The sequence below is a fragment of the Anopheles aquasalis genome, chromosome 3 (genome assembly GCF_943734665.1).
Source record: "Anopheles aquasalis chromosome 3, idAnoAquaMG_Q_19, whole genome shotgun sequence".
Lineage (NCBI taxonomy): Eukaryota > Metazoa > Arthropoda > Insecta > Diptera > Culicidae > Anopheles > Anopheles aquasalis.
In genome coordinates this window covers 47,369,064-47,396,563 of record NC_064878.1, presented here as the reverse complement: position 1 = coordinate 47,396,563, position 27,500 = coordinate 47,369,064, and the positions used below count along the sequence as shown (strand labels likewise).

The following is a 27,500-nucleotide window of genomic DNA, read 5'->3' as shown; positions in this document are numbered from 1 at the left end:
CCACCATCTCTCAGGTTGTTTGCGCCATACAATGCTCCTCCAATGGTGTTAAGTTAAGATCGGTCTCGTTTTTGGGATGTTTTCGATTGTTATTTTGCTGTTTTTTTTGGCGATGTTCTTGGAAACCCCCCCGAGGGTACTAGTTGTGACCACAAAGCAACGCAGTGTGTTGCTGTGCCTGGAAGTACTGCTACTGGAGGTTACGAGTTCGCATTCGTCTGTTCAATGGTTTCGTGAAAAAAAGCTGGAAGATAGTTGCAGCGCAGCTTTGAAGCGGTTCTGTTTTGGGCAGCTTCTGGCCCGGGCTGTCTGACTGTAGCCTCTCGACCCTTGAGAGGTTACTACTTGAGCGTTTATCATTTGGTTTTGCTTTTGTCATGACCATCATCGTACGCATAAGACGACGAATCAAAATGGCCAATTGTGGCGCACGCCCTTTCCCTCCCTGGAGCAAAATTATTATCTCAGTAGTGTTAATGCTATCATTGCTTATTACAGTTACAGTTAACTATTAATGGGATTATCTATTGATTTATTACTTCGTTTAGTGTTTACTTCATTATTACGGTTATCATTACGAGTTAAGAATTAGTTTTGCAATCATTACTTCTTTTTTTTACTACACCTTTCTTTGCGAAACTGATATTACGAAACGTCATGTCTCATAACTATGTTATTCTTTTTCGTAGCGATCATTCTATATGTGGAGATTTAAGGAATGAAAAGATGATGTAGGTGGGCGTTTAAAACGTGGCCGCGCCTTTCCTCCTATACAGCTTGTAAATGCAACGTATTTCAAGCGTTTAATACAAAACATACTTCCAAATCAGAAACAGCAAGAACATGCGTGTATACACAAGTGAGAGAGAGAGAGAGAGAGAGAGAAGCGAGAGCGCGCGCGCGCTCGGCGGCGGCGTCGCCGGCATAATAAGTGATATGCAAGTTAGCGATTAGGAGATGAGTCGGAGTAAGATTTCAGCAAAAGAGCGAAAGAGAGACAGAGAGAAAGACAGGCGCACTTAACTGGAGAAGCAGGAACATCACGGAACTGAGTATTAGGTTTGACATAATTAGTGGCGAGGACATGACGATGACGACGACAACGGGACGAGTGAGTCTCGATCGTAGCAATGGTTCGCTTGCAGGTATGATAGACAGGAAATTGTTGATGAAATCACTTCTTACAAGAAGCAACCGTGTGCGCAAGGACAGAGCGCAGAACAGGGCACGTCGTCACGTTTGTACATGTTTGTAGTGGCAATAAGACACAACAAGAAACAACTAAAATCTATATTTTCACAGGAAATATAACGCAGAGTGATTTTCGGATGATGAGAAAATAATATTCGACTCCTTTTTTTGTTTTCTTTCTCTAAATTATTGTCGTTTTAAGGTTTGGTATGCATTTCTTCTGAGTTCGATTTGTGTTTCCCTGTTATTTGTTGTTGTGGCAGGTATTTTATTGGTTTGGTAATTCGCTACATCGAAACCGTGTGATGAGGTCTTCCATTCGTATCTGTATGTGTGTCGTGTTTATGGTGATTTGTTAGCAAATCACTCAATCTAGTAGACCATGAGGTGGAGTGCAACATGAACATGCACTGAGTGCATTAACTTCGTTGTATGATTTCATTTACTCTCACTATTCGGCCATTGTTGATTCAGCTACTTAAATTCGGTTAAGTTTTTTTCTGGCCTTTGAAAGACAATGCAAAGATCTTGTTCAGTTCCCTTAGCATCCGCAAAAGGTGCAGCTAGTTTTCCATCCAAGTCCAATTCTATCGGCAAGCTCAGTTGTGAACAAATGCGCATTTACCACCATTGTTGGACTGTGAGCTCGAGCGATCAAATTTTGTGGCGAACCGTTGCTTGCAAATGAAGAGAGATTGTTGAACAAACCATACAGGGAATCTCGCAAGTTTATTCGAAAAAACATGAGATAAAAACGTAACACATGAACTTCATACGCGCTGCAAAAGCTAAGCAAACGGAACGGAACCACCACCACCTTCCGATCGCATTCGATGAAACTGACATTCGTAGAATGGATGGATCATTTAGGACCCCTCCTCCCCCGTAAGTGGAAGGTTTGGTGGTGCAGCACATTCTACAGAGAAATAGAAAAGTAATGCAAAATTCGTCCTTTAGGAAAACGCAGATATAATAACCCGAGTGTAGATGTAAGTGTAGCCAGAGAGAAAAGCGAGGAAAGCGAAGCAAAGGTGTATTATATGTAGCTTAAAAGAAGAACAAACGGAAAGAAAATAGTACTGAAACCAGCCGAAAGTGGGTAGAGAGGCAAGAGGTGTATGAATAGTGTAACTTATGCGATTCAGTCAGAGCGTAGATTTAGCAGCCATTGTGTCCAACCAACCGCCCTGTCCTTTAATGAATGCGATCTTAAAAGAATGGGTTGACGACAAAGATGCTTCCGTCGGTACCGAGATTCGATAACAGCTTCGTGCGCTCGTGTCGCTGCTAACATGAAATTCCGGTTTGTTGACGTTTTTCGTTTAGAAGAAAGCACATAAGAAACGGGTTATGTTACAAACGAAACACTGCAGCTACATGCCACTGCGCGATGGCAGTAGATCATTAGATCCTAGCTATTAGTAAAGATCCTAATATGTGAGCCGACTTTATTTGATTTCTAGCGACTTTGTCGCGGTGCGGCACTAGTAAGTATGTTAAACATAACATCTTCCTTCAGAAAAGGCGCTTCCGGAAGCAGACGGGCGGCTACGTTATTTCCGTTCTTAACTACTAAACTAGCTCAGTTTAGTATAAGCTTCTGTTGATGTTCATTTGTCGTTATAATGTAGAATTTATTCTTATTATCCCACATCCATCTCATCTCTTCCACTAACACGAGGCATTATGTATTTACTTTTTACGAGAATTCATTCAACTAGGCAGGGGTCGGCATTGTTAAACTGATATTATTATGCACGGATAGAAGCTGCGGAATAAAAAGAAAGAGCAAAGAGTTATGTAGTGCAAGACAGCGAAAACCTTACCCCAAAAAATCATGCAACAGCGGTATCGGGGAACTGGTATCGCAGAGGCGCAGGAAAGCCAATCAACAATACCTATTATCAATAATATACGATAGTAAACTAACTGTGTAATATCGGCAATAATGGTTAACCAAACACACACTCTCTCTCTCTCCCTCTCGTTGGTCTGCTGAGATGAGACCCTGGACACGGAGGGTACGAAGGATCGTTTGTGTGAGAGGGTATGGTTTGGAGTAAATCAAAATAGATAATCCATTCACACACCGTAGCTCTCGTTGTGTCCCAACAGTACGCGACTCTGTGGCTTGTCCCCCGGGGGCAACTAGCAACGCGCCGTAGCTTTGCATAGCGAACGCATCCACCTCTCTCCCGGTTGCTATGGACGCGCATCGTGCGGTCGTGCGTGCGAGTCGACCCAAAATCAAAGTAGACAGATCAAAATGGTGTAGCAGAAACGAAACCGATAAACCGTAGCTCTCCCAACAATCCAGGACATGTAATAAACAGAAGGCATCTTATCCATCCCCCATCCGCATCCGTAAATGGAAAAAGGGGTTGCGATACCGCTCGCACCGTGGTCGTGGCAGGAAGATAAAAATAACTGACCGAAACTGATATGTGTACAAACTGTAAAAGAAGATTAAAAAAAAGGTATATATACATGCAAAACCACTATATTATATATACAAAAATATATATAATGACATACATGTGGCGATAAAAACAGAAACAACATTAAAAACGACGACGATATTTTAAATGAAATTATTGCGCGTGTTTTTTTGTGTCACCTGATGAAATATCCGAAATCATTCGTCCCTTATGTCCCCATGCCCGTTCGTTCATTTTCTTCCAATTTTCTGTAAATTTCTACAGAGTAAAGTTATCTATTCCCTTACGCACGTTGGCGGTAAATTGAGATTGAGACATGTTTAAGAATATTCAATTAGCAACAACTTGGTTACAGTTTGCATCGAGTAGCTTGATTCTCATTGGTTGTTTCTTGTTCCTCATTTCCTTGTTTCTCATTAAATTCTACCAGAGGCTTTTTCTGCAACCCTTCACCTGGGTTTCGTAGTAAGAATAAATTGATACTCCTTTATAGAGATCTTCTCAGAAGCTGCACAAAATTCCACCTTCCTCAGCAGCTTGCTCGTAACGCAAATAATAAAATCAGTTTCTCGTACTTCAGCTACACAAAATCACCGGAATTTCTTTTTTCTCAGACTCAGGGACCGTACATCCGCATTCTGATCGATCTTGATCATCACATTTGTCATGAGCAATGGTGGAAGCGATGGTGTCACCTCTCCGGTGGGGCTACAATCATTCATCGTACGATCACATCCGTGGACGTGGATGATGAAGGACAGAAAAACATGAAAATCGAAATTGCTCATTAGTTCGATGAACCGTCGTTCCCAAAATAGCTCCTGCCCTAAACCACCGCGAAGCGCTATGGAATGCCGTTCAGTTTGCATGCTGCTCTATTGCATCAGCTCGGTTGCGTGGCCACGGAGAGAGAGAGAGTTACAGAGTGAAGACACATTAGAATGTTTGCTTTTTCGGGCGGAAAATTCGAAACATATGCTGGTGAGTCAAAAATGACCGGATGCTGACCGTGAGAAGCACTTACTTTCAGTAGCACCGCAGAGCAGCACTTGGATTCAATTCTTTGGACGATTTATTTATCCAACGGCTGGATTATAATCCAGCAAAAGAAAGAAAATCATTCCCACGATCTATCTGCACCACAAAACAAATCTCGGTGTGTGATGGAGGCGCCAACGCGATCGCGTAACGCATAGCTACAGAGGGCGCTGCCGGCACGTTACGCGATTCATCGTTGGCGCCTCCATCGTTCAAACAACATCATAAAAAGAAGAGGCTTATCTTAACTTTTCTATTTCTTTGAGTTGCTGCTATGTTCGTAAGGACTTTCATTAATATTTGCTGAGAATTTAACATCGATTTACATTCCAACCATCAAGCGATATGCTAATTTTCTTCCTCCTCCAATGTACAACAACATTACAAACGCTTTTTCCTAATCGTGAACTCGGCAGTCATGGTCTTGAGCCAAAAAAAAAGAAGCATCAAAGGAAAAGTAACAGACCGAACAATAAGCCTTTCATTCGAGATTACGAAAGAACCCACTGTTTACTGGGGAACTAGGGTCTGTTTGTGGCTCAGAACTCAGCGCCAGATGCCACGTTGCGCCGCGTTGCAGTTGCCGATTTGCGGTTGTACTGGCTGCGGGATGTCCGTGTCCGTCTGTGCAATTAGCCGAAACGATCGCACAAGTTTTGCATTTCACAGCCCGTTGAGTTTGAAGTGGCGAAGCGATCGCTTCACACCTCCCCCTCGTTTGCGACGCCTCGTTTCAAAGAACCTGCGATCAGGCTGTTTCCCTTTTAGCCAGTCATAATAGACGGATAATTTGGAGCGGATGCCAGCAGCCAAGTGCGCCACCGCCGCACCTAACTAGCTGCTAGTTAACCGTGACCGACGGCGATCGACGATCGAAAGATTTAAAACCACGCTCTCTAGACAAAAAGTTGGTGCCACGAGTGCGCCGGGATTGTGGCCCGGGCCTGGACGAATTTAGAACCCCAACCTCAGTGTAGGGTGGCGCTACCACCCGGTGAATTGGTACATTGTTTACGCAAACAGCCGCCATTACAAACGCGTGCACCAGCCAAATGGCCCCAAATGGCGCCGTATCGTATTTTATGGACGCATTGCTTGGCGCGGTGGCCACGATTTTACCGCGTCGGGAAAATTCCCCGGACAGGTTCCCTCTCAAAACTACTTTAATTGAAACAATCCATTTGCTGTTGTGTTCATGCGCGCACGATTTGTGAACTCGCGAACCCGTGTTGTTTGGATTTGCAGCAAATTTGTTGCCGGGGAGTCGGAACGTGTCGTGTTTGTCGAGTTGCAAGGACACTAGCACCGCCCCGGGGGCGGAGACTGGTTGGTGTGTTGTGTTGTAGTATAATTAAATGGCATTGTCGGGAGGTTCCAGGCGCAGGGAAGTTGAACGTACGCTACTGAGGTCCCACGGTGTGCACCGCGTGTACTTTCATCCTTTCTCAACTTCTTGGTGTGTCGCCATGTTCGATCAGGGAGAGAGAAGAAAGCACCCGGAATAGCAAAAACCATTTCTCACCAACGACGACGACGACGACGACGACGGGGACAAGCCGATGATGGTCCACTCCTTGACCTAGTCCGAGGGTACTGCCGCGAGGATCAACGAGCAACCTTGGGTCAACAGAAGCGTCCACACGCGTTCGCGGGGCACGGAAGTACCGCTGGTCAGGCCACACAAAACCAGAAGGCCAAAACAATCTCGCTCATCTCGGGATCTCGTGGTGCGATCATCGTTCACGATCTTTAGATCTTCCACTAATGCACGCACAGACATACAAACACTCTGGTCACTGGTGGAGAGTGGTGGATCTGCTCAATGTCACGCGCACGCCAAGACTTTATTTACACAAAAGAGCATCGACATTCCCTAGTGGCTATTCATGTCAGAGATCAGGTTCGCTTTCTAGTACTACGTGAGATTTTAGTACAATAAGAAAGAGAGTGAGAGAGCAGTGAGGAGCGGGTGTCGCAAATGTATCTGCAAGATGATGTCACTGGCGGATGCCGAAAGAAATCCTTCGGAAAATAAAAACATTGCTAACCTTGAGTCCCAGATCTGGCCGATTTTGTCGGGCCAAATGAAGGGAAAGTACTTGTATCTGCTTGCGATTATCGGGCGAATTTAAGCATTTCGATGTTATTGCAATGGTTGTGTGACTATTGGATCAAGAAAATAATTATTTGGAAAACTTTCCAAACATTGCAGGACAGTAAAATGCTGTTAAAGGTACAGGGTGCGCCATCACGGTGCTTACCTATTTTAAAGTAGAACAACTCTATCATTTTTCAGCCGATTAGTTTTATTTTGGTTATGCCATTGCCATTTATTGATAATTTATTCAAAATATGATATCGATCAAATGACCGCCTTTATTCAACATACAAAAACCGTTCTTTCCTTGGGCTTGTGGGTGACTGTGGGAAGGCCATCCCGAAAACCGCTTGTAAAAATTGTTTCGGTGATTGGAAGTGCCGTTGGAAGGGCAAATTAGGGCATTTGGAGCATGTTTTGAAGGTGATCCATTAAATATGGATCATTTAGAATAAGAAAAGTTTTTTTGATTTACCCATTTTCGTTACTTTGTTCGCGGAATGTCGGAATAAAAATCGCCGCTCACTACTGACATCGACTTACTTAAACAGCTGCTGTAAATAAACAGGTTGACGGATCTCATTCTAAATTTCCACAATAATTAAAGACCGTTGTATCAACGTAGGAAAAAAATCTTCACTCGATCCAAATGCCCAGTCAGATTAAAATCGAATCGAATTACTTCTTTGACCGAATGTAAAGCTTACTTTTCAAATAGACCCACAGAAAGAAGTCCGGCGCCATCAAACCCGGCGAACGAGGAGGCCACTCTATTGCACGATCGCAGTTTGCACTATTGAACGATTTTTTTTCAATATAAAGTGTAACAATTTGAATGTCCTCTTTCAATGTGAAGTGAAATGGCGGCATAGATTGACGTTTCAGAAACTGGCCTACTAATCCAAATCCGGTGAAAAATGACAGAGTTACTCAACTTTGACAAAGATAGCAAAGGAAAAGGTCCGGATCTCACATTCTGGAACTCCAGATCATTTCATAGTGTGGACACTAAAAAGAACGCAGAATCTGCTGATTCTGAGACGAGATGAAGCTCCGACACAACGTCGGAACGCTGCAGGCAGTGGTTCTTCCGTACTGTTTTGACCGTCATCCCGTGCATTCCACTGGTGGAATGGTGCGGCGCCAGTCGCAAGCATCCCTTGCACTCTGGCAGGTGGTTTCCATCCTAATCCGTCCGGTCCGTCCACCGCTTAAAGGTGCCCGCACGCGCTCGCCCTTCTGCTAGAATAATAAACGGTGACGAAGACTTTAAAACATCCCCTAAGGGGCGAGTGGGGGCATCTGTAAGCGAGATAGGGTTTCTGGGGAGAGTTGCGAAGTGTGGTCTCGAATGATAAAGAAAGGCAAACGGGGAAAGGATGACGGGGAGGATGCCCTCTTTTGCATCGAGTTACGAGAGTGCTTCTTGAATCGTTGGAGTAGGTTAAAGGGAAGGGGGGAAGGTGGTCCCTTTTGGGATGGAACTCCGCGCGAACGCGCTCGCAATGACGTGTGTACGAGTATGTGTTTGCTGGTGTATCTCTCGCTGCCCTATTTTCCATCATTTTTCCCACATGCTTCTAGCGCCCTCACTCTCTCTCTCTCTCTCTCTCTCTCTCTCTCTCTCTCTCTCTATTGTGAGCGCTTGTTAATGGCATCTCACTTTAATGCCACTACCATCTCGTACGCCCGTTCTCGCGTAGCTGCTCTGCTTCGTTTTCACAGAAATTTCCCCCCCCTTTTCTCTACAGTTCGTTTGCGAGAATTCCAAGACCGAGCCGGTCCCGAGCCGGTCGGTTGGTGAAACCGATCCCGCGCCTTAGGTCGCAAACGGCAGCCGGCAGTAGCCTACTACGACTGTTACAACCTCACTACACGAGTGTTTTTACGAGCGGGCTACGCGATGTTCTCAGCTGCTGCTGCTGCTGCTGCTGCTCAGCACCGGTTGTTGGTGTAGTGAATGCTTTGAAGCGGAAAAACGGAAGGACGGAAAAGAAAGACAGGAAAAGTGCACTGTTGGGTCGTTTGGTGCGGTGGCGGCACATCGTTTGCTATTCCCGTGACGTCATGGAACGGTAGAAGCGGTCCCGAGGACCGGAGAAATGATGGATTAAGTTGGCAAACTATGGCAAGGAAGAGAGAAAGGTGGAGGCAACACATACTGAATTGCATACAGGAATACGCTCTGCGATGCTTCCCGGACAGGCGATGATAGAGTACCGCGTGGCGTGGCGTTGGTTAAGAAAGGGGGCTCGTCGCTTCCTCCGAGCAACCACCGAGAGAGAGAGAGAGAGAGAGAGAGAGAGAGAGAGAGAGAGAGCGAGTGCCTACTACTTCGCCTGTCACTTGACTTGGATGAAACAAATGAACACAAAATGAAGGCAATCCGTTCCACGAGTAGTAGGCCTAGTAGTAGAGCTTCCTGGACAGCCCTCCAGTGGTGGAAACGTCATCATCATCATCATCATCCTCGTGAGACGGCATGTGAGAGATGAGCTTCCGGTCGCCGAGGTGCACACCACATGTATGTGTGCATGCTGTTCATTTAACCAGAAAGAAGCAGAGAGAGAGAGAGCGAGTTCGAGTGATGAGGATGTTAAGAGGACGATAGGACGTGGACGAGTTAAGTGAAGGACCCCCCCACTCCCTTGTGGCGCTTTCTTCTTCTTCTTCCTCGATGTCGTCTTCGCTTCCTCAGGCACTTACGGGCACGCATTTTCTTTGTGACGGACCACAGAGCGCCATCCTTGCGCGGACCATTCACATGCAGGCCACGGCAGTGTGGCGGAGTACGTTATGTTTACGCTCCACGACATCCGCCGGGGGATGGTGGCTCTCTCTCGCTCTCTTTCTCTCTCTCTCACATGATCCTAGTTCACCCTTCGGTTGTTCGTTCGGTCGGCTGGCCAACTTAAACGCTCTCCTCTCTGGGGGTGCGCTCTCTCTCTCTCTCTCGATGACGATGATTCTACGTTGCGCTACTGGCTGCGGTGGGTCACCGGCTGGCTGGCTCATCGGCGGTACTCGAGCGTTCGTCCTCGTCAGTGAAGCACGCGCGGGCTACTTGATCGGTTGTTAGAGCTACTGTTACCACTACTCGCGGCGAGAGGTCCCCCCCAAAAAAGAAAAAGGGACTACCAAAGTCAGTGTGAAGTGAGAAGTGCAAAGAGACGGAACTCGCGCGCGCGAAACCCCGAAATATCGCTACGCCGGGACGAGGGAGACACGGTAAGCGATGTACCGCCGGTCAACTGAACGGGAATTAATCGTCCAAGGGGTCCCTGCGGTCCGTGAGATTGAGCAGAAACTTTACAACTTCTTCCGTTCGTCGCCCAAATCGCATTCTTCGTTGTGTTGCTAGTGAACTTTTGAGTCAATTCAGTGAGAGGAGTGTTCGCAAGGGAATGTCAGGGAGTAGTGGCCAAGATAGGTTACTTAGATTTAGTGACTCTATTACAAGTGGCTTGTGTGGCAACACAACAACTAACTCTAGCCGCACAGGTGTGAAGGAAAAATCTCAGCAGTTCAGTGTTGAACTAACGAATGAAAGAATGTTTTTTTAGAATCCGTGATGTTAAAACAAATACCAATATCACCAGAATAAACACTAGTGCCACCAAAAATCAACAATCCTTCGCTATCAACGGTGACTGCAAGGAAAAGGGGGGAAAAGTTGCAACGAAGCTCTACGGTCTGAGTCTCACAGACCGAGTTTTCCAGGTGACTAGACTGTTGAGTCTTGTAAATACTGAATTGGAGTCCTTAGCAAAGATACCGGAGTCTTATTATGAGCATAGAATTTTTCATTAGCGTCCTAGTTGCCATTGAAATTTATAACTTGAACACAAGACTTCCTTTTTTCAATTAATTTTCATTTTTATTTCATTTAAAAGTTTAAGAATTGGCCAAGAACTGCTGTGAGTTTTTTTTTGCAACAAAGAGCAACGCAGCAATAGAAGTCCTAGATTCGCGCGCGAACGTTTTGTGTTTTGATTTCCGTTTCGTGTGCTTTGTCCTTACAGCCCCTGGAGGCCAGCGGGCCCCCGGGGGGGTCCGTTCGTGAGGTCCGTGCCCACAAACAGGAAGTTACAATCTCCGTGTGTCTGTCCGTTCGTGTGCTTCGGTCCGGGATTCTTTTACGGTAAATTAAAAAAACGGAGAAAGTGAGGCCAGCCATGCCGTATTATCCTCCGTCATCGGCGATGTGGCGTGGCAAAAACCCGCAAAACCTGAACCTGGTGCGGTCCCCATCGGCCAGCTTGGGCGCACCACGCACACGGATGAACGATCAAACGGGGAATGGACCGGAATCTGGGACAGCTGGGGTGTGCGCGACCGAGTGGTGGTAAATCAATGCGACCAGAGGCGCGAGGAGAACGGTGACCGGTGTGGAGTGGAGAGAACACACGAGTCGTCGACGAGTGACGAGTTAAAAGAGGTGGCGGAGAAGGTGAAGGAAGAGGGGCCGCGAGGGTAGAGGGAAGAAGAAAGTGTATGTGGACGGGCGGACGAGCGGACGACGACGAAAATATCTTCGGCATTGGCTAAAAATATCCGCGTGCGGTGGTCGTGGTGGTGGTGGTTGGGGTGGTACTTCACCGCGGACCATGTCCCCGGCCGTTCTCCGGCGATTCCGTTTGCCACCACCACACGAACCCCGATGGTGCGATGTTGGTGAAAAGTGAAAATCCCCAAACGACGACACTATTCCGCCGGTGACGGACCATCCGAGCGCGACAACATTCGTCCGTTCGTTCACTCGCTTGCTTCGACCTGCTTGACTGCCGGGGCGTTGCGCACGTCGCCAGCAGGTTTAAAGTTTTGCGCGAATGAACGGAGAAAATGTAGAGCAGCTCTCCTAGTAGGCGATGGAACGATGAAGCAGTCGCTGCTGATCTGTGATGGAGGCGCCTCAAAAAACCACGGAGGAAAAACGGAGCTGTGGCGCTTGGTGCGCTCGAAATGATTGGAAAAATTCGGTCCCCAAATGGGCGCCGATATTCAATTACTGATAAGTGATAACGTGCCAGAAACCAATATGCCAAGCTCGCTATGTGTGTTTTCGTGTGACCCGGTTGTGTGTTGCGCTGTGACTACTATCAGCTGTGCTATCGAACAGCAAGAAAAAACAAAACAAAACGAAAGAAAAGGAAAAGTGAAAATGACAAACAGGGACAGAGGACGAGCCCCTAGCAAGCTGGTCGGCATTCTGGAACCAGGGTTTTTGTGACCAAAACACAGAGCGAGAGAGATAGAGAGCGTGCTGCTAAAATAAAACCCAACATCGTCTTCGGCTACCAGGCCGGTAGCTGGCTGGCTGTCGACGCCGCCAGCCATCCAAATTGATATTAGCCGGATACGGATATGATTGAATTTGGTCTTATTATTGGGCCTTTAGGCGACCTTTTCAAGCGCAAGCTCGCCTGCTTCAGATGAGATTCGCGTTCGCGTTGCGAGCGTGTCGCAGCCACAGCATCGCTTCCTTTTTAAAGAATCTCTTCCCTGGGGGTTTTGTGATTTGCATTAAGGGGCTTCGGTAATTTCTTACCGAAACAAGGATCAGTTTTGACGATTTTTTGTGACATTGACCATTAAACTTTATTCTTTCAAGTGAATGGCATAATAAACTACATCTTTTGAAGAATATTCAATTCTATTTTGGGGAAGATTTATTAAAAACTTCATCAATGGCATTAAATTTTGGCAGTCGTGTCTTCGAAAAGACACTCTTTCCCGTGTTCATCGTAGCTGCGTGATGGGTCATCAGAAAAATACAAATCGATACTCGACTGAAAGATTTTAAGTTTATCAAAGTAGCCCCGTCGAGATTTTGTTGATATTCCAATTTTTCGATTCTTGGCAGATTTTTTGAATTTGAAAAAGTGATGCTTTTTGCGATTCTGCCAAAAACAAAAACGAGCTTTACAGAATTGTTTTAAAAAAAGTATAAACAATTTTAATGATCTCTCGACGGGGTTACATGGCAAAAAGTGTACAGATTATGTGTTAAACATTTTATTATGAGGCCAGTAGTTTTTACGGTACGATGGACACCGACTTTAAAACGTTGGTTTTGGGAAACGCTCTTCAAAGTAGCGAGCTGCATGGAGCCTTGTACGAAACGCGGATTTTCAAAAATCTGTTTCTCGATTGATCCAAGTTTTTTCTCGATTGATCCAAAAAAATTACACAATGTTCTTGAAAGCATCAGCTTTAAGGGAAAAATGTTAGAAATGTGTGTCACAAAACAAAATACCAAAGCACCCCTCTTAAATCGTCCTGTTATTCTCTCAGTTTTAACCTCGATCTTTAAATTCCTCCATCGATGCTCCAGGATATTAGGCAGCAGCAGTTAAAGGCGCAATAAAACCGCTGGTCGTGGTGTGCTGAACGAAAATTGAGCGTAGAGTGTACCGTGAGTGCAAGTGCAAGTCCTTAGTAGGCGCCGAAGCTACCGTCACCGCCTGGAATCGACAATAAATGGAACAATAAGCCGCAGCCGGCGTGGTTGAGGCGCTAACGAATGCAGTTTGTGACGAGCGAAAGGTAAGCGGCATCGACAACAATACAACAACTACAGATTCCTTAGACCCCTACCGCAACTCGGGTATTCTCACAAGGAAAAGCGATCACACAATACAACACATCACACTTCGTTTGGTTAAGTCACGAGCTGGCTGCGCGGCAGTACGTCACGCGGCTTCTTGGCACAACAACAACAGACCCCAAACCGACCGTGACGGCACCCTGTTCTGCACATACCACAACGGAGGAGGGGGTGGGAATTGAAGCATTAAACAATGTGTGTTTCCCCAGGAGAGAGAGAGAGAGTGAGAGAGAGAGAGAGAGCAGACGAGAGGCAAGAGGGACGGAACGTGAACTCATTAAAATTCAAATTGGTGTAGAAAGTTAAATTGAGTGGTGCCGCCGGTTATTCGCATCCTCCCTTCACTCCGCCGAGCATCGCTTGACTTTGACATTTTGATTGGCGTGAAAAGGATCTTGTTAACGAGGTGGGGAACGGGGGATGCGGTGCATCGAGCCGGGAGGAGATTAATTAAAAAACAAAAAGCTGGCAATCTGGGCTGGCACAATGGTAGGTTTGCACGCGCTGCGCACGTATTTGTTTAATGAATTTGTAAGATCTGATGACTCGAACTACTACGAAGACTCCCCGCGGACGAGAACACGCAGCGAGTAAGTGCTTCGAATGCGGTTTGTGGTTTTTTTTTTCGTGGGGATTTATTAATTCACTTCAAGTCAATGGTCGCTTTTAATTTGGTTCTAGTTATGCTGTATCTAGTGTTTTGGTCAGCCAAGCGTACTCCTGAACTCTCTGCAGCACTCTGTCTGGCGAACGAAAGAATCAGAACCAGCAGAGGAAGTAGCATAAATAATGCAAACCCGCATACTTAGCCCGTCTGGCCGGCCATGCTAGTGGCTTGCCAAAAAGTGGAAACGCGCCCTAAAGGACAGGACCGAGATCCCTGTAAGCCCGGCAGCAAATCTAGGATAATGATGGTTCGAGCTGCGCCAAGATTTACCCAGAGGAAGAGAGAGAGAGAGAGAGAATGCTCGACTTGTTTTTCCGCATCCGCATCATCCTTCGTCCATCTGCTGGTGGATCGCGGTGGAGCAGGGACCAATTAATTTGAAACCATCGCTTGGCAAACGACGTGGACGCGACGCGGAACGAAGCCATCTCGTTCGTGTTGTACCTGTTGGAGTGTAGGGTTCTGGGGATAACAAGACAATGGTAGCCACCGCCACGGCTGCTGCTGCTGCTGCAGATGATTATGATGATGGGGATGAGATTGATGATGCTCGGAAAATGGAATGGGGGAGGGCAGCTTGAGAGCTGCGCGTCGATACCTGAAACCTGTTGCAAAACCAGGGTCCACCCTTCATTTCCGGTGCCTGGCGGAAGGGGTTTCATAATCATAATTGAAAGGTCGTTAAGGTCTGCGGCGTCAGCAGCGCAAGGACACCATCAGCTCCTCGGGCCCTTGGGGATTCCGATCTTTACCGATGTTCACCCCTCGATTAAAGATGAGAATCTGTTTATACATCAACCAGCAACCGAGTAATGAACGGGGGCATGAGGGTGTCTTTGGACAGAAATCGATTCGAGAGAGAGAGAGAAGACCAACAACAGCGAATCGATGAATATTGGATACATTTGTCAGCTGTCGGCTTCACGGGAGAGCTAACGTTGCAATCCTTGCCCGCTATTTGCTTAGCAGCCTGGCTGGATGGACGAAACGGAACGGAATCTTTGCATCCGTGGTGTGTACAAATATTTATCCATCGGAGATGGTCGCTCCGAGATCGCTGGTCGCTGTGTGCCCTGGTTGGCCGCTTGCCACCGACGCTTGGTGTTTAAGTGCAAAGCAAACAACAGACCGTGGCCGCGAGCGCGGGAACACAAATGTGAAACGGATATTTAAAGATGAAGTCATTAGCCAACAGCTGCTCGGCGTGGCTACGGTGCAAATAGAAGTTTCTTGCGTTGCGTTGCGTTGCGTTGCCTTTGCACCAACGATCGGCCTTTGATAACGCGTTACAAGTTGATGCACACACTGCGCCTCGATCAGCGATCGTTGCGGTGAGGCTCAGCACGTCAGCAACAACGATGCTGCGATGACGCAAGCCGAAACGAAGATCACCGAACGCTGAGGCTCACCTTCCCGGCACCTCAGCTCGTTTCGATAAAAATCATTTCACGCCTCGAGGCGCTGAATTCGATGCTCCACTTGTCCGCCCCCCCCCGGGAGGAAAACATAAATAAAATGCCCTCATGCCGCTAATGTCTGTGGCATCGCTAGACGCGGCGCGCTTTTGGCTTCTTTTTCGTAAGGGGAGATATTTTGAGCACCACGCACCGTGCGCCATTCGGGTTTTTGGGGCCGTGCGGTGGTCCGTGGCGTGGCAATTGCTCAACTGCCGGCGGGGATTTCTAGCAGCATTCTAGCAGATCATTCACGCCACCAGCATGGTTCGATTGGAAGGAAATCCACCGGATAATAGTGTTCGCGAAGAGCATTCTCGCTGAATCGAGGAATGGATCCCATGACACTCCTGATGATGCTGTACCGATCATCATCATCATCATCACGCGTGATGATGATGTGGATTTAAGTGTGTGAATCCGTGACTGTGTTGACAGCTGTTTGCTGAAGGGAAAATGTGTACGATGTATTCGATCAGAGCGAGTTCCCGAGCGACCCGCCGGACGCCACCACACAACATAATGCTATTTATAAGATTGGCATAAACACATTATCATACATGATCGCGTGTGAGTGGTTGGATTTTTTTTTATTCCGATGGCCTGTAGTCGGTTTTCGGTGGCCTAAGGGCTGGGCTGGATGAAAATGGCGTTTTTTTTGTCTGCGAAATGGGTGCCAGACGAGTGCTGGCGATGCTTGGCAGTGGCGAGTGACAACACTCTATAACACGGTTGTCGATTGAATAGGCAATTGGCATTAGCGATTAGAGGTGGTGGAAAACACGTGGAAAACTACGCCATTCTCGTGTCATCGGAGTGGCGTCGGTTTTTATTACTGGGGAAGCTCATGTATTTTCGCTTTTGCGCAGCTTCTCTAATGGTTGCCAATTGATTTGGTGAAATTGGTGCCTTTATCTAGTTCTTTGTCAAACGTTAATGTTTAAAAGATCTTTACTTATTGGCATTGCTATTTTGTGCTTTATCGTGAAAAGCTGATCGTGATCGTAACTTTAATAAGGCGGTTCGATATCTATTAATTAAACGTCCAGTTTGACATTGATTGTCTTGCGTTCTAGCTCCGTTTCTAACAGCAATTTGTCCGCTTTGTTCTAGCGAAATTACTCTTCCAATAAGCAAAGTGGCAGTAAAGTATGCTTAGACTCAAACCGTTTACGAAGCTCCATTAAAATCCATTTAAATGTCTCTGTTGACCACACTCTGGTGACACCATAGCTTCTTATTACTTTCGAAATGCAGAAAACAGCTACCATTACGGTGAACGGCCAACGAACGTTATCGGCTCCATTGCCGAGTGTTCATTTTATTTCCAAAAATTAATCAGCTTAACACATTTCGTGCCAGCAGGATGGCGCCAACATGGCCAGCAATCGATTTATTGCAACATTAGGCTAGGGACAAACTCCGGAATCCGGAAGTGGCCGCTGGCTGCCTCGGTCATGCGTTTTAATGCCTCGCGCCATTGCTTCTTTCTTGGGGTCGTATTAAGTCGTTAAGTTGGTACCAATGGATTAATTGTTGAAGCTTTGGAAGCTACACATTCGAGCCATAATTGATCGCCGCCCGGAGCTGATTCGTTGGAAAAAGCGGCGCAATTGTTGGATTGATCGATGATTGGCGACCGATAGCCGGGGCGATAATGTTCCGGAAATCATGCCATGAAGTTCATCAAATAATCTACCATAATGTAAAGAAATTCAAATCATTTAAGATGTACTTTTTCTAACTACTAAAAGTCTCTCAAAGTTAACAAGTTCAGCGAAAAGCACGCCGCATTAGTGATGCCCGAGAGGGCGAATTGTAATGAATCTATTTGAGTATTTTTCCTGTCTGCTGTTCTCTTGAACGTTATCCTTCCCAAACAACACCCCCGTTTGTTAGAAAGAAACATTTAGTATTCATGTTGCAGTTGATGCTTAGCCGATTGATGATCCGAGATGATTTTGCGATTAATTTAAACCCCTCCGCTGTGGGAATTCTCTTATCGCCCTTCTTAACAATTCAATTCCGTTCGCGCTTGGCTTCTGAGCTCAGCTGACTTGAGCCCCATTTTCTTGTTGTTTTCATCCAAGTTCTTGGAGGGATTTACAATTGATTATCGAAGCAATACAAATAGGGATTTTAGTTCGATGTGTTTTCGAGGAAATCAATGATTCCAATCCTTAAAGCAGCATCTCGATCCCTATTTATGTCCTAGAAAAAAAAGAGCATCATTAATCAATATCATTATCCATCGACCCGAAAAAGAATCCATTAAAGTAGTGCTGCTGAAGTCAGCTTTGTTTGCCGCCAAGAAATCTAATTAATTGCAGTGACATCGAAAGAATGCCGTTAGCCCTGTGAAGCCCATGATTTATGGAACCCCTTTTGCAATGCTAAATCTCTTTAAGATAAGCGATTGAACATGATTGCATGTTCGATTGCTGCTGTACAATTTTTACCACTTCCCTTTTCCCGAATGCCTTGTTCTTGGTTTCTTGAACCTCATCTCGAAGAAGACAATTGGATTCCCGGTCTGCCCCTGGGGGGAGACTGTTCGCGTCCTTTACTTTGCCACAAAATGCACTTCAAAAAGGCGCGCCAAACGAGCTGCGATAGCAAATCAAAAATCATTACGTGTACAGGGCAAGAATTAGAAGAGAAAAGGCAAGGCGTCCACGTCCATTGTGGCCACGGATTCTCTCTCTCTCGCTCGATGAGCACCGCTTGCGTACGGCATTATTTTATGATTTACGGTCTGTCTCACTGTCGGCGTGGACACGAACACAAAAGGCGGTGGGGAAGCGAAAGCGGTCGGATCCCTTTTCTTCTCTAGGAGGAATCTGTTTGCAATCTGTTGCCCGGTATTTGCGATTGCACGACCACGCTGCACGTGCACGGAATCGGTAACAACCGCAATGGCCAAGCGCCGTTTGCCATATAAGTGGCCAGCACCAGTAGCACCAACGAGACGCCGTCGCCGCCACGGGAACCGTTTCTATTTCGGGAGCTGTTTCATCCCGGGATGTTCATCCCTCAGCTGCTCACCAGGAACCGATCGGATCGGCTGCTGCACCTTCGTCCATTCGGAATCCATTACGATCCAACCAGGTTGGAGGTGACCCCGTCACAGTGTCTGTGTCCGCTTGTGTGTTGGTGTGCTCGATAATGGACCACCAGCAGGCACCAGGACAAGGTGGCAGGAGTTTCCGGGCTCATCAGGCTTATCGTTCCGCCTGCCCCGCGGCGGGGTGGTGGTCCCAGTCCGGAACTCTTTTGCTCTTTCAGGAAACCGCTCTTTCAGTGGCACCCCCGTTCCGGGTTCCGCTGCTGCCCTAGCGCCATTGCAATTTACTGCGCACGGGATAATGCCATTCTCACCTGGACGCCGTCATCGTCCTTGTCGTCCTTGTCGTCCTTGTCGTCATCTGCAATCTATCTCGTCGTTGGGCGTTGGTCCCAAAGTCCCGCAGTGTTCCGTCAGTAGAGGGTTGACCGGTAAAAGGCTGGCCGATGATGGCCAAACGAAGGAAATTACAAATTAACGCCTCAGACCACTTGTGGAATGTGTTGCTGGTGCTGTTGCACCTGAAGAAGACCTCACCCCCCGGGGGGGGGGGCGGGGTGGTCACTTGTGCAGCACATTGTTTGCTGCCACCATTTTGCACTCCTTCGCTCTCTCACTATCTGCCGGAACATTCGGTGCGACATGAACAATTGTGAACTGTGGATGCACTGCTGCTGCTGCTGCTGTTGCTGGATGGATGTCCTCGGGCCTGGTACGGCTGCAACTTATCGTTCAACCCACGGACCCCAGCTGCTGATCGCCACGTCACGCGTCACGTCGTCACCGTTTTGCTCCGGTTCTGGCGCTGTCCTGTCCCTCTGCATTTGTAGACACATATACGCCACAAGTTGTTACGTTGTTGGTGCTGCTGCTGCTGGTGCTGTCGTACGCTCGGTGTAATCGGGTTAAAACTTGTCAGCGGCGCACTAGCGACGATGAAAGAAATGGCGACCGAGCGAGCAAAACACTTACTCGTTCCGCAGGTGATGGTGGCCGCATGCTTTCAAACTGTCACTGCATAATGCATGATACGAAGCCGAGGACGACGACGACAACGACGACAACGATGACATCGGAGCGCATCAACAGCGCAGCGTATGTGGAAAACAATGGCCACCGAGCAGGATGCAACGTTTGCAGGCCACGAAACGTGATTGAAAGGCTTGGCCACCCGCGTGTACGTAGGCTGCGTGCCGAGTGTTCCGGGTGTTGTTTGCGATATAATGATTTGCGCGGCATTCGCTTCCCCTTTCAAATATGTGTGTGGCGTTTCAATGTGTGTACCGCGGGTCCTGGGTTATTCTCCAGGGGATTCAATTATGTGCACGTGGAAACTGAATTAACTGAGCGACTGAGAGAAAGAGAGAGAGAGCGCCAGAGAGAGAGGAGCGACCCATGATTGAACGCATCACCATCAACATCATCAGCAACTGACTCGCGCAAGCTCGCTGGAGGCACATTAATAATTAACAATTTTATTAAACAAACACACTCGCACCCTGCTATTCTGTAGAGTGCCCTAGAGATAGGTTTGCGGATCGGAAAAAACATTGTTCGGCCTACAACTTGGACACTTCTCTGATCCCAAGATCGATCGAAATGACCGCGTAAAGAGCGTTACGAGAGATTCCCGTTAATGATACGCATTTCGCGGGCAATTGCAATTGTGTTAATTGGTTTTGAGCGCTTCGGCAACTCGTTCCAGGGGCAGCTTATTAGCCTTCCGGGCCACTGCTCACACGGGGCTGCCCCTCGGTCCCGTTTTGGTTTGCTATCGTTAATTGTGTAAAAGTTCAAAAGGAGCCAAAGTGCCTTGGCACTAATGAAGCAACCCCCCCCCCACCCTTTTTTCTTCCCCTCCCCCGTTCCAAATAGCACACCAAGCGTGCAGCTCAAATTTCTAGTCCCATGCTACCATGCGCTCATGCGGCAAGTCGCGGCTAATCTGCGATCGTCGACCGGCGACCGTGGTTGCTGATGATTCACTTTGCAAATAAACGGCTTATGAAAGAACGGGTGCATGCGGCCGGGGGGGGGGGGGGGGCTTTGGGGTGGTCTTTAGGACCTGCAAAGGACACACGACGCACACAAACACAAACCACATTAACAAGCGGGAGCCAACGTTTAAGCATTACACAGCAAGGGAGAGAAAGCGAGTGAAAGAGAGAGAGAGAGAGAGAGAGAGAGAGAGTTCCAAGGGGGGAGGGGGTGAGTTTATGAGCCCTTTTCATCGCCCGGGCCCGGGGGGTTTTTGTTCCAACATAGAGATTAGTCCGCCTTTTTTGTCGCTTATCGTTCGCCAGCAATCAACAACACTCGCAGGATTCTCGTTTAGGGTTTTCCATCCCCAACCAGGAGGGGGAGATCGTGATCGTGGTGACGGGGGTGACCGGATTTATGGCTTTATGTTTTTACAACATAATCCTACCACTATCACTTGGCTCGCTCGCTCGCTTTCGCTGAGCATTCGAGACACGACGAGACACGAGACATTAAGCGAAGGAAATTACTTCTACGAAAACGAGTGACATATTCTTTATGAATCCCCTGCTCTTGTGTCGCTTCGGTGAACGTTTTCCATGTGGTAATGGGCAGCATTAACTATATACTTACTGGGCTCAAACATTGGCTTAGGCGACCAGGACGTAGTAATCGTGAGTTGCAAGAGCAAGAGCTGCAAACTAGTCGCCTTTTTTGTGGGTCATGGTTGTTTCATTTGTCTTGTAGGCTAAAACCAAATCCTCCAATGCATGATCCACGGAATCGCGTTTGTTTTTAGCGTCCCGTGTGCTTTGGATCTTTATGATTCTCAGATTTATCGCTGAGAATAGCACAAAACAGTGCCACAACGTGATGTGCATTTGCGAAGGAGCTCTTTTCTTTTGGCGTGATCTTAAACACTCGACCACCAATTAGTGATCAGCTGATAGCTGCCTCAAATGATGTGTTCCGTGATGAATAATAGTTTCTTATCGGTATACTTGGTCGCGAAATCCAACAGCTTGTATCGATGGTGCTTTCTTGACATAATATTTAAAGACATATTCTGGCATTATTTATGATTTTGTTTAGTATTTTCGGCTGAAGGAAAGGAATTTAGTCAACAAATCTATTCTTTGTCGCAGTCTTTTTCGTTTCAAGACAGGCTTCCAAGCTTAAAGGCCATTTGATGATAAAATTGCGAATATTAAGCAAAACAATCCATCATCACGTGACTGAAAACGAGTGATTGTGACGTTCAGCAGATGGTACATTTGTAAAGAGCAACAGTGTACTCATGAAATAACCATTAATTTGCGGCTTTGTGTTTGATTAATGTTCGACCGCGAAACGTTGGACGGATGGTTTGTGACAGGTCAAGACCGCCCGTCAGTTGTAACGTCTGGAGAGTAAGTGTTTGATTACAACCGCGGAATCGCTTATCACAATGCATTATTTCGGAATTGAATCTGTGCAAAGTACGGATTATTAAGATGAATTATTCTTTGAAAAATGGTGAAAAAATCTGAAATTCCTGTGCAATTTTTCCTTTTTGGAGCCTCAAAAGCGTGTTGTGGGCGTGTGTTTTATGCTGATTACGAACAGATTTCTTTTATTATGCGGTGTACCTGTCGGACAAACAAAGGATAAAAAGTGCCTGAAATGAAATGATAAAGAGAGATCCTAAGCTTCCTGTTCCGTTATTAATATTATGTTCTATGTCATTTTATTCTATGCTTATATTGGAGTTGTAGATTGGTAATTTATCTGCAATGACCGTAGTGTTTGAAAAGCTGAATGAAGAAACACCTTTTCAAAATTTCAACATACAGCACTTAATGGAGTTGAGATCCCTTGGTTATTTAGCGATTTAAATTTCTATAACAAACCTTTGAAGCTACAAATTTTACCGGGTACCTGGCGCCTCCATCATTGGGTTTTAGGCAACGGAGCATTTCGTTTACATCATTTCGTTTTTCCGGCGTGGCGACCAGTTTTGGAATTGCCTTTAACCAAATTTAATAAATCCATGCACGTCCAAATTATGTGGTTAAATGACTCGCGGACTGGCTGTTTCATTCTTTTGCGACCCGCATGCTGATATCAGACGCCGTGCTTAAAGTGATTTCAACATCCAACAATCATTTCCTTCGAAGGGCGATATATGGCAGTCTGGCAGAGTTTTAGTTACCTTTTTACAGTGAGTTGCTTGCGAACCCTTTATTCCTCTCCGTACTGCACATAAAACACCTCGATACGGCCCGCTCCAAACGAACGACACCAACACCAAATCGCAAGGATGCAAGTCGCCCCGCCCGAAAACCGAGTTCGATGTAAAGTTTACCGGTTGGTATCGGCGAACAAGTTTTATTTTGTTGTCGTTTTTTTTTCCCGGGGAGTTCCCTGTTCCCTGTTTGAAAGCGAAAACGAAAAACGTTGCTTATTGCTGCTATTACCGTCTACCTTCTACCGCACTGCGCATTAATCTCAACCTCAAGGGGTTCCGGGTGTACCGCTCGGGAAAGGTACACCGCACGAAATGTAACCAAAGTTTCGTTTTGTTGGCTGTTAGTTTAAAAGTTGTGGCGCCCAATAAGTCTCGCGGTTTACCGCTCGGAGGCCTTCGGGGACCGCGGACTTACGGCGTTCTCGGACATTTCAACTCAACCATCGCGATGGTTGGCGCAAGAACGGTGAAATGACTCTGTCGCGTTGACCTTTTGCGTGTGCCGAAATGTGTTTCCAATTGTGCAAAAACCGACTGATCTCGCGGTCCTGTGTGTGGTTAACAAAGTCCTATCGCTACTCTATGCTCGCTTGGCACGCAACGCACTTCAGGGGCGTCACCGTTCTAAGCCCGGGCCGTGTTAAGACACAAAACGGCATTCTTTGTCCGGGGGTGGAGACGATGGATGGCCAGGAATCAAACATCGCATTCAATATTTATGACCTGCCCGACTCACCAGTGGCGTTGTGTTTTGTAGCTTGTTGTGTGTGGTGTGGTATGTGTTTAACCACAAGGCAGCCATGACGCGTTTGAAGAGAGGCGAGAGCATAATGGTGGCACCGACGGTAACAAATGGCATTCCTCGTACCTCGGAGAGCGTTCTCCCAGGTGGAGTAGGAGACGCTGGTGTCTTGGAGCGTCACCTCAAAGCCTATAGCACTTAGGCCTGAAGAGTGTTTTATGTTGCTCGGTGCACGAGTCGAAAAGTTGTACGAGCTTGCACGCGCCTCACGTCTGCAAAACATCGCAACTGCAACAATTAATTGAATTCATATCCTGTAACGTCGTCGTCACACGCTCTTGTTCTCTGCCTCTCTCTCTCTCTCTCTCTCTCTCTTCTATACTCCTACCGTGCATTTCAGGTACCTCACGTCAGGGTTTTGTATGCGAAAACACATTAGCCAACATGTTTCAGGGCAGAAAATGGGGTCGCCAATGACGAGGACGAAGCTTCCAGGCTAAATTTCAGCCGGAGTCGGTAAAATATTGAATTCTTCAAGTGTTTCAACCCCGTTCCTGAGACTCACGTTACGGCTTCACAGAGTTTCACTCCAGTCCTGTGATCGTTGATATTGTAGAGTACCGGGAACGCGCACACACAGGCACACACGGTAGTGAAAGAATTTTGTACAACTTCTCAGCCCCACCGGCCAGCCCTGTTTGGTTGGACGATGGACATACCGACCGACAATTGACTCCCTCTCTTTCTCTCTTGCTCTAGCGTCTAGTGGAGCAGGTTGTCGTTGTAGTACAGAAAGTGGAATGCTCCTTGCGTACTCCTTTTGCACTGCCAGTGGACCGAGCGTTTCAAGGGAAGGATTGAGGCCGCGGAGGATCGCCTTGGCTGTGGCAACTTTTAACTAATTGAATTTACGGAAGTTTGAAGCGCTGATTGCAAGCGCGGACAATGCGGCTGTACGGTACGGTGCACGTGCTGGCGTGTTCTCTGGTAAATCGCAGCTCGCAGAATGTTTGTCGTAATGTTTATTCATGAGCCGCTTCTAGTCCCGTTTCCCCCTCCCCGGGGGGAGACGTGTGGCAGCGGTCCACACGTGGGCTGTGTTTCCGCTCCGGTCGCCTCCAGAGTCCGAAGAGAAACAACATAGAACTACCCGGCAGCTTGTTCAGGTGCAATAATGTGTAACACACAATAATGCAGTGCAGAAGGCGTGACACTCTGATAGTGGCTTCAAAACACTGGAAACATGTGACACGAAACGGAATCCCTGTTCGCACATTCATTCGCACCACCACCATCACCACCACCAACGATTCACCATTTTCATCATTTTCATTCTAGCGCAAAAGCTTCCTGAATGCCGTGATGCAATGCGATGCCCAATGCTGACAGCACTAGGCACTGGAAGTAGCAGCAGCGGGAGTAGCAACAGTCGTTAGTCGCGCCTGATCATTCTGTGTACCGGACGATCGCACAGCAAGCAAGCAAGCAATAATACGTTTGAAAAGCAATCTTGTAACCATCATACACCAATCGAGTAGGAGGAGGGAGGAAAAGGTCAAAAAGGGGGGGAAGCAGAAAGGAAAGCAGGAAGGAATAAGGAGTAGTGTAGAACACGTAGCACGAAGCACCAGTGGCATCGATGACCATGGCGGATGAGTTGTGTTCATCGGCGCGCCCGGCGTACAAGAAGCGGAGCTCGTCGATATCGGCGCCCGCCTGTGCCAGCCTCGAGACGATCATCAGCCCACCGTCGGAGGGCGATACGCCGGACAATGGTACACCGGGATACCGGCGCCGGAAGCCAGCCACCCGGTCACAGAGCGCACGCATCACAGGACCACGATCGGTAAGCAGTGGAGACGCGCGGTCAAGAAGATCAATGTTTTTGCGTTTTTTTTTATGAGGAGAATGTCCTTTTTCTATAATGTATCCTCTCAGTAGAAGAAGTCGGAGACGAGAAAAGGTGTTTTTTTTTGTTTGTTTTTCCATTCCCAAGTCACTTCAAGAGCATTAAAAATCCCATTCCCTCGTAAGATCACGATCAAGTCGCAAAGAAAAAAACGATAATTTCAATTCAATCCAACAGATTATCGCTAATGTGTGTCTGCTCTTTCCCGTGGTACGTAGGTACGCCGCAAACCGCAACCACCGCCAGTAACACTCCAGGACTCGCGGGGCCACTGTACGAGCGAGCCACGACTGAACGACTCCGAGACACCGCCACCACAGAAGCGCCGTGGATCACAGAGACGCCCAATGCACAGTTCAGGTAAGTGTAAGGGCAACATAAGGAGAGGAAGCATTACTTAGTGGTACTTAGACCCTCGAGAGTGCGTATTGTTAAGCTCTAGTGATCTGAACACGGGCGGGCGAGTACGCTTGTTGAACACGAATGAATGACGGTATTGTTATTTGCTTCTTCATCTGCTTGCTTTCTGCAGAGCGACGCCATCAGAATGTAAGGATTAAGCTAGGTATGGCCACCGGCGGCGGTCACGGCGCGGCACAGCTGTCGCAGCTCGCTGCTCTCTTCTATCTCTCTGTACCTTTTACTCTTTCTTCTCCCTCTGCTCTCTCTCTGCTCGGTTCTCTTACTGTCTAAATCCTCTTCTTTCGCATTCGATGTGTTGAATACCTCGTTGTACATACTAGAATCCGGTACTTTGGTGTTGATCTTCGGTGTCATTCCTCGACCTTCTCGTGTATCTCCTTGTGTCGTCGTAGTACCTTTCTCCTCTTCCTCCTCTCTCGTACCGCACGACATGTTCCTTGGGAGAAATACTATCGCCACGCCACACGCGGACGTCCTGACGACACAAAAGTGACACTGTGGTGGCTGGCTGCCTTTGGTTTGCAAATTTCAACAAGTTTGGTTGGCCCGTTTCGATGTCACCATTTGATGTCCCCTGTACCCCGGTGTGTGTGTTGATGTATTCATCCTCTTTCTCCTCCTCACTCTCCACCCCTCAAAACCCCCTTCTATCCAACCTCGTCCAAGTGTAGTTTGTGTTGTGTGCTCGCGTCAATACTCTCTCTCTCTCTCTCTCTCTCTCTCTCTCTCTCTCTCTCTCTCTTCGGTCACCTCGTGATGATGATGACGGTGATGCTGCTGACGTAGTGCTGACGATGTGTGTGATGTGCCTTCCACACGTAATGGTCCTGAAATTTCCAATTTCAGCATGACATGTCAGCAGCCGGGGTGTTCAGTTCAGTGGTTCAGTTTGGTAGTGGGGTAAAGGATCGTTTTAATACGCCCACGGGGGCAGGGGGGGGTGGGGGATGCCACAACAACAAACGTGGGCAGTTCCTGGGAGAAGGAGCAGTTGGCCGGTGGCCGTTGGGTTGCTGTAATCGACTCGGCCTCGGAAATGGCCTCGTTTGGGATGTCAGCATTCCCCGGGGGTTTGAGTGAGTGTGGCACGCTTTCACTCGATGGGAACTGCATCAAACGGAAGGCGTAATATTTCGTCAACGAGTTTCGTTTTTTTTCCCCTCTCCCACCGTTTTGCATCGGACGTAATCACACAAATGATATCGGCTTCATGATGATGATATATTTGGACTCTCTATTTTTTTTTTGTTGTTTTGTTTCCGGACTTGTTTCTGGTTCTCTTTTTCCACTCGTCGCTTTGCATTTATAGGGCGAGGCGATTGATTGTTGTGCGTTGATGGAGTCCTATTCATGGTTGTGAACTGGAAAAATGATGAAAAGCTGGAAGCAATTTTCATTTCACAGATCTAGAAGCTTTAGAGCTGTACACACCGTTATCATATCGAGCGCCTGATGATGGGTTTGGATTGTCACCATTACCACAATAACTGACCAACTACTCTACTATTGAAGTCCTGTGACACATTTCCACATATACTCCGTGCTCTGTACATGAGCAGAGGTTCCCTTAAGGAGAGAGAGAGATATAGGAAGAGATGTTTGATATGCATAAAATATCCACAGCTTCCTGTAAGGACACATCCTTTTGCATTGCAATTCCCC

General features: G+C 47.3%; 1 protein-coding gene across 1 annotated transcript in view; it reads left to right on the top strand.

The window, feature by feature from the left end:
* Positions 1 to 9,826: 9,826 nt before the first annotated feature.
* Positions 9,827 to 27,500, top strand: part of LOC126576159 (uncharacterized) — a 31,539-nt gene continuing 13,865 nt past the window's right edge. Inside the window, exons 1-4 of the mRNA XM_050237317.1 lie at positions 9,827 to 9,993; positions 13,100 to 13,311; positions 24,845 to 25,352; positions 25,634 to 25,775. Of these exons, the coding sequence (XP_050093274.1) occupies positions 25,146 to 25,352; positions 25,634 to 25,775 (349 nt within the window). The 5' untranslated portion in view covers positions 9,827 to 9,993; positions 13,100 to 13,311; positions 24,845 to 25,145. The remainder of the gene's footprint in view (positions 9,994 to 13,099; positions 13,312 to 24,844; positions 25,353 to 25,633; positions 25,776 to 27,500) is intronic.